The sequence below is a fragment of the Eschrichtius robustus genome, chromosome 1, assembly GCF_028021215.1.
Source record: "Eschrichtius robustus isolate mEscRob2 chromosome 1, mEscRob2.pri, whole genome shotgun sequence".
Taxonomy (NCBI): Eukaryota; Metazoa; Chordata; class Mammalia; order Artiodactyla; family Eschrichtiidae; genus Eschrichtius; species Eschrichtius robustus.
Window position 1 is genome coordinate 146,799,293 of NC_090824.1, and position 6,831 is coordinate 146,806,123.

General features: G+C 54.1%; 1 protein-coding gene across 1 annotated transcript in view; it reads right to left on the minus strand.

The window, feature by feature from the left end:
* Nucleotides 1–2,600, minus strand: part of ATP10A (ATPase phospholipid transporting 10A (putative)) — a 188,279-nt gene extending 185,679 nt beyond the window's left edge. The window contains 1 exon segment of the mRNA XM_068556634.1: nucleotides 2,004–2,600. Within this exon segment, the coding sequence (XP_068412735.1) occupies nucleotides 2,004–2,476 (473 nt within the window). The 5' untranslated portion in view covers nucleotides 2,477–2,600.
* Between the last annotated feature and the right edge of the window lie 4,231 nt (nucleotides 2,601–6,831).

Genomic DNA, 6,831 nt, shown 5'->3' on the forward strand with positions numbered 1-6,831 from the left:
GGTGGGTCCACGAGGAAGATGAAGGTTTCAGAATCCCATGAAGCATTCCAAGGCCATGGAGTCCAGAGATTGCTTTGGGGTTCCACTCTGAGTTTTCTCATGGGCATGTTGGGGGTGATGGTTGTTTTAAGGGTTAATTGACTTCATGGGTCGAAAGCACTTTGTCAGCTGAAAATAAACTGTTTCTTGACGCCTAAGTATTCCTAAAAAGGAGGCTACAGGAGCTACCAGCTGAGTAATAACAAGAAGTGATACATGTGTAAAGACTAAAACCTGGAGCCCCATTGGGGTCATGGTGAGCAGAACAGACTGGAGTGCTGGAACGGGGGACCCTGAGGACATCTGCGTAAGGGTGCCCCCTCCCTTCTTGACTTCAGGAGCCTGGGGAACAGGAGCCAGGAAACCCCACAGCCCTTTCTATCAATGTCATGCTTGCTGACTGGACAACGGGTACCCCTTGATGGCAAGCAGGCAGCATTACTCAAAAGTGGGTCATGATATAAGCATCACCTCTGTGCTAATTAAATACACAGATTCCTGGGCCCAATCCCAGATGAGCCTATCAGATGTGTTGGGGACTGGAGCCTGAGAATTGTTAAATTGTTTATTCTTAAATTCAAGTTGTTAAATTGTTATTTTTAATAAGCTCCTCAGGCTGATTCTTATATAAATTTAAGAAGCACAAGCACCAGAATATTGTAAAAGCTGTAAAGTCGGGAAGACCTGGGTCAAATTCTAATACTACTACATAGCAGCTGTGTGGCTTTGGGCAAGCTACTTAACCTCTCTGAACTTCTGTTTATTCATTTGTAAAATAAGTATAAGGCACAATCAGTGCTGCTGGGAGGGTCAGAGATACTCAAAGGCATTCATGGTCTTCGTCTAAACTATCCTAAGAGGCAGGAATAACCATGGCCCACTGAGAGTACAAGGGGCTTCCTGGAGTCCGCTCACATGTGATGGTGGCTGAACAAGGCTAATGTCCTTCACCTCAGAGGCCCATATCAGCCCCTACACCGAGACTCAAGCAAAGACAACAGGAGGGAAAGATGGGCTGAGCTCTGGATGGAGGCCAAGACCATCTGCCTTCCTGAGGGGTGCGGTCTTGAGGTGGACTCCACTACTAGACACAGCTCCAAGATGGGTATGCAGCCAAGTGGCTCTCTTGGGGTGGGGAGTGTAAAGAGAGAAGAGACAGAAGCATCCCAGACAGGTCCCGCCTGAGGATCCAAAACTTTAGAGAGGTGCAGGGAGAGAGAAGGAGCAGGAGGAGCCCAGAGGAAGTACATTCCTTGGTACTAACTGTGGACAGGACTTGAAAAACCCCTCAAAGCCTCAGTCTTTCCATCTGGAAACTGGGGTTAATTTTTAAAAAACTAAACAGTCAACTATGGGATGGCACCTAGCTGGGTGGCCTGCTCACAGCTCACGTCAATGGATGGACGCCGCTGTTACTACTCCTGCCCTTTTAACTGGTCTCTGCCTGGCATGTCAGAACTTGGCGGCAGTTTCACTCTGTTGCCCCAAGACGAAATGTTATCTAAGACCGAGCTTTACATTCATTCGTGTGTAGGTTGTTAAAGTCGTTCAACATCCTGGCGCTTGGAGCCTGGCTGAAGATTGAGGCTGGGACTTCAGGCTGGGGCGCCCGGGAATAGATTTCCCTCCTTTTTACTTATAAGGCAGGAGCGACTGGGAATGAGGACGCCCAGCTGCCTCTGGATTCCAGCCCTGGGATCCCTAGGCTCAGAAGCGGCGTCTGAGTGACAATCAAGGACAGGGTACCCCTGCACCCCGACATCTATGGTTTCTTGTTCTCCGCGACCCGAGTTGCAGAGTCCCGGCTCGGCCCCCGGCCCCTCGAGGCCCGGCCCTCCGCCCAGAGTTGAGCCGCTCTCTCCGGGCCTCCCCACCCCGTGCCACTCACGCCGCGCCCAACGCCAAGTTTCCGAGAGCGCCCCGGCCCTGCGCAGACCCAGCGCCGCCCCGCCCGCTCCGCTCACCTGCTGAAGACGAGGCAGCCCAGGTGGTTGATCTCTTGGTCGGAGCGGTGACGGCTGTAGTCCTCCCACAGGTCCTTGAAGGCCGTGACCGCCAGGATGAAGAGCACGGGCGCCAGTGCCAGGCCGGGCTGAAAGGCGTTCACGGCCGGCACGAAGTTGAGCAGCGCGATGAAGACGAAGTACACGTTGGCCAGGCGATGGAACTGCTCGAACAGGTTCTTGGGCAGGAAGGACAGCAGAGTGTACTTGGTGGTCTTGAGCCGGTTGTCGGCCAGGTGCTGGGAGCCCCCGCACCGCCGCCGCCGCCGCGCGCCCTTGGCCGCGCTCGCCGCGGGGTCTTCGGCGCCCGGGGGTGGCAGCAGGTTGGAGCGCACCGTGCGCGTCCTGACCTCCTTGCGCCGCCGCCGCCGCCGCCGCCGCCGCCGCCGTCCCGGGGGCCCGGGCTCCTCAGCCGCCGCCGGCTCCCGCTCCATGGCCGCGTGTCGCCGCGCCCGGCTCCTCCGCCGCTCGCGCCCGCCCGCGCCAGCCTCCTAGGTGATCATCGCCGGCTGCCCGGCGCGGCGGCGCGGTCTCCCCGCCTGCGGGACGCACGGAGACGCGGTTAGCGGCCGCCCCGCCCAGCCCAGCCCAGCCCAGCCCAGACCGCCCCCCCCGCCGTCGGGGCCGGGCGCCGCACAGAGACCCCTTGTCCTCGCACCCTCCCGGGCCTTTCCGCCCCGGCGGCTCCCGGCCCCGCCCCGCGCCGCGCCCAGAGTGGGACACCGCGGAGAGCGGGAAACAAAAAGCCGAGCTGGAAACTTTAGAGCGGCTTAGTTTCGTTTCCCAGAAGCATCAGTTCGGTCCCAGCACATTGCAAACGCGCCCCGCCACCGGAGGAGAGAGGAGGCGGCAGAGTGTGGCAGGAAAGGACCGCAGCCCCCCTAGGCTGGCGGGCTCTTCCCGAGTCCGTGCAGGAGGCTGCGAGCCTCCTGGAATCAGCTGGAATCAAAATTCAAATGAACCAGGACATACCAATGCTCCGATTTTTATGTCTTATTTACCAAGGACATCTGCTCCTGGGACCCCAAGAGGATTCTTCGTTGCCTCTACACTCTTCCTTACCCTGCCCTTTCAGATTCACTTCTTGGGTGAACTAGACTTTGAACTTTCATGATCATCACTGCCTTTCCTTACTTCCCTAAATAGGATTTTTTTTTTCTTTTTTTCCCCTTAATTGAAGGGAGGAATATTTCGCTAAGCAAAGGCAGGCTTTGGTTTGCTCTATTTCCGTCTATTTTTCTCTCTGGTAAACCCTGAGGGCCAAAATATACCTTGTGTGCTCTGGTTCTGAAGTGGCCTCTATGACCCAGACGGTGACGGGGCGTTGAAGATGGTTGTTGGAAGGGGAAGGAGGGGCCCAGGAGGGTGTGGCAGAAGTGTCTGTTGGTGCAAAGGGCTCTCCTCAGTATTCATAGGGAATCAGAGAGAGCAGTGTGTGAAGGGTGGGCAGAGGCTGGGCATGGCAGAAGGTATGGGGAGTCCCAAGTGGGGACAGTAAGACTCGTCCCCGGATGTACTACAGCCAGCGGTGACAGTTTGGCCACTTTAGAAGTACAGATGTGAGAAGAAGGGATTTCTTGCCCAGGAGACCATGGCTGGGAATTTGGGTGAGAGGAGCACTTTCAGGTGCTGCCTATCTGGATTTGGGGAGCTGCTGGCCTCCTCCTCCTCCTTCAGGCCAGCCCCTCATTTCTCTTACTGCACTGGGACACTATCATCTCCTAAGGGACCACCTCAGCAGCCTCTGCTGACCTGAGTTCCTCCCTCAGGTGCCTGCTGACAAGTCACTTCCCTGGCTTTGCTCAAATCACTTACCTCTTCCCCATGACGCTCTCTCAGGATGGTCCTCACCTCCCGTACCCTGGCTTACACCCCATCCAGCCAGGCCAGGGGCTCACATCTCTACAGGGAACCTTGCCATGGACCACAATATTTACTAGAATCTAGCTTGAGGAGGGTAGAGTGACAGGTACTAAGAAAATGATCCATGTCATCGATCAAGCCTGTTTCCTTCCACCATTCCTGGGGGTACCATATTGATGTGTGGAGGCCCAAATCAGAGAAAATTTTGACTGAAGTGCCTGCATTTTCAGGGAAAGAAATCAGATCTCACAGTGGACCAGTGGCATCCCAAATTGAGTATTAACAGCCCACAAAGGACCACAATTTCCCTGGTCTCCAGGGACTAACTCATGGATCCACATTTTCCTCTATCCCCCAACCCAGCGAGGTCCCAGGGCCTGCTGGTTCCCTCCATTTCCCATCCCTACAGTATCCCCAGGGTTGCCCCAGAGCCTCTGGGTGGGTCTCCCTGCCTTCCAGTCTCCCAGCTACAGCCAGTCCCCAGGTGGCCAAAGCGGTTACTTGACTTCCTTGACTACTTCAATTCATTTCCTTACCCGGGAGCTTACAGGAGTCCCCTGCTGCTTACAAAGTCAAAGGCTGGCTCCTCAGGCAGAGATCCCTTGAGACCCTCAGGGAACAGGCACCAACTTGCTAATTTAACTCTGCCCCGCCCTCCTCCCCACCAGCCCCAAGGGAGAGGTCTCCTTACCCTTCTCAGAACAGTCCTTGTTCGTTCCCATCTAAGTTCCGCTCTAAGGTTCCAAGATTCTGTGAGTCACACTGCTCCCTAAGCGGGGAACCTCTCCCCACCTGCTCTTCACCAATCCAAATTCAGTATTTCCACTAAGGCCTAGTTCATCTGGCCTCGAAGTTTTCCACACCGCATGATCCATTGAACCTCATGGAATTACTTCTATTCTGACATATGTGTAGTGGTATGTAAACCTCTCTTAACTGCTCTGCAGGGGTTTTGGGTTTGGATGTCTTCTGTCAGCCAAACTCTCAGACTCTTAGCTGGGCCAGGACCAGGCTTGGATGGACTCCCAGGCTGGCCGTCTGGACCCCTGAGTTCTAAGGAGACCCTGCTGCTGACCCCCGGGCAAGTCTCTTTCATTAGAATTGTCTCACGGATCTAACATTCTAGTAGAAGAGGCAGTGTGATATTGTGATCTATAATAAGAAATATATATTTGGTCTTTGTCTCCATTTCTGGTTTCTGGCACAGAGCTCCTAATCCCTTGGAATTTCCTAAGTGATAAGAGCTATAAAGGTGCCTTGATATTCATAGCAAACCCCTTTCAACCACACCTGGGTTTATGTTAATGAAGTGACTTTTAGAAAGCCCCTAAGGATGGGGGCAATTGCCAGCGAACCATCTAAGTGATTAGAAGGTTGGAACTTTCAGCCCTCTGACCTCTGGGGAGGGGAGGGAGCAGGGGGGTTGAATCAATTACCATTAATCAAAGGTTTTAATCACTTTTATGTAATGAAGCCTCCATAAAAACCCAAAGGACTGTGTTTGGAGAGCTTCTAGGGTGGTGATCATGTGGAGATTCTGGGAGTGTCGAGGGCTCACAAAGGGCATGGATACTCTGTGCCTTCCCCGCACCTTGCCCTGTGCACCTCTTCCAGCTGGCTGTTCCTGAGTTATATCCTATTACGATAAACTGGTAATCTAGTTAGTAAAATGTTTTCCTGAGTTCTGTGAACCACTCTAGCAAATCAGTCAAACTCAAGGAAGGGGGGTCTTTGGGAAACTCCAGTCTATAGCCAGAATCTATAGCTGATCTATTATCAGAAGCACAGCTGACAAACCTGAACTTGTGATTGTCTCCTGAAGTGGGAGCAGTCTTGTGAGACTGAGCCCTTACCCTGGGGGATCAGATGCTCTTGTCAGGTAGATAGTGTCATAATTGAGTTGAACTGTAGGACACCAGCTGGTGAATTCCCACACACACATATTGGAATCAGTGTCCCATAACAAAGGCAGCCACTAAACAGGACACTCTGGGAACACCACTAAGTCCCTGCTCTCTGGAACACTGTGTTCTCCTGTGGGAATTCCAACAAGGCGGGCACAGGAAATGGAGGGGCACGGGCAACCCGGCAGGGAGGGGTGTGCTTGGCTTACTGTAGCTAGTGCTGTCGGAGTGGGCCTCTCCTAGGCAGCCCTGAGCAGAGGCTAAGGAAACAAGCTACACAGATGTCTGGGAGAAGAAACGCCAAGTGCAGGAGAGGGTGGGGTTCCGGGCCCAGAAGATGGGCTAGGTGACTAGGGCCCCAGGGTGGGCTCTTGGAGGGCCTGGAGGATCACGGAGATCATTTTGGCTTTTAGCTGAGTGAGAGGGGAAGCTAGGAGGGGTTTGGGTGGAGGACTCACGTGACTGGACTCAGGCTTTCAAAGATCATCAGCTGGGGCTTCCCTGGTGGTGCAGTGGTTAAGAATCCACCTGCCAATGCGGGGGACATGGGTTCGATCCCTGGTCTGGGAAGATCCCACATGCCACAGAGCAACTAAGCCCGTGCGCCACAACTACTGAGCCTGTGCTCTAGAGCCCACTAGCCACAACTACTGAGCCCACGCGCCACAACTACTGAAGCCCACACTCTCTAGAGCCCGTGCTCCGCAACAAGAGAAGCCACCACAATAAGAAGCCCGCACACCGCAACGAAGAGTAGCCCCCGCTCGCCGCAACTGGAGAAAGCCCACGTGCAGCAACGAAGATCCAACACAGCCAAAAATAATAAATAAATAAAAATAAAATAAATTTATATAAAAAGAAAAAGATCATCGGCTGTTGTGTGAATAGAATGCAGAGGAGTGAGAGCAGCAGAGAGAGGCCGTCAGAAGCCATTGCAGTGACCCTGGACAGGGGACGGTGGCTCAGGCCGGGGTGGCCATGGTGGAGGCTGGAACGCGGCTACTCAAGCAAGCAGAATCTGC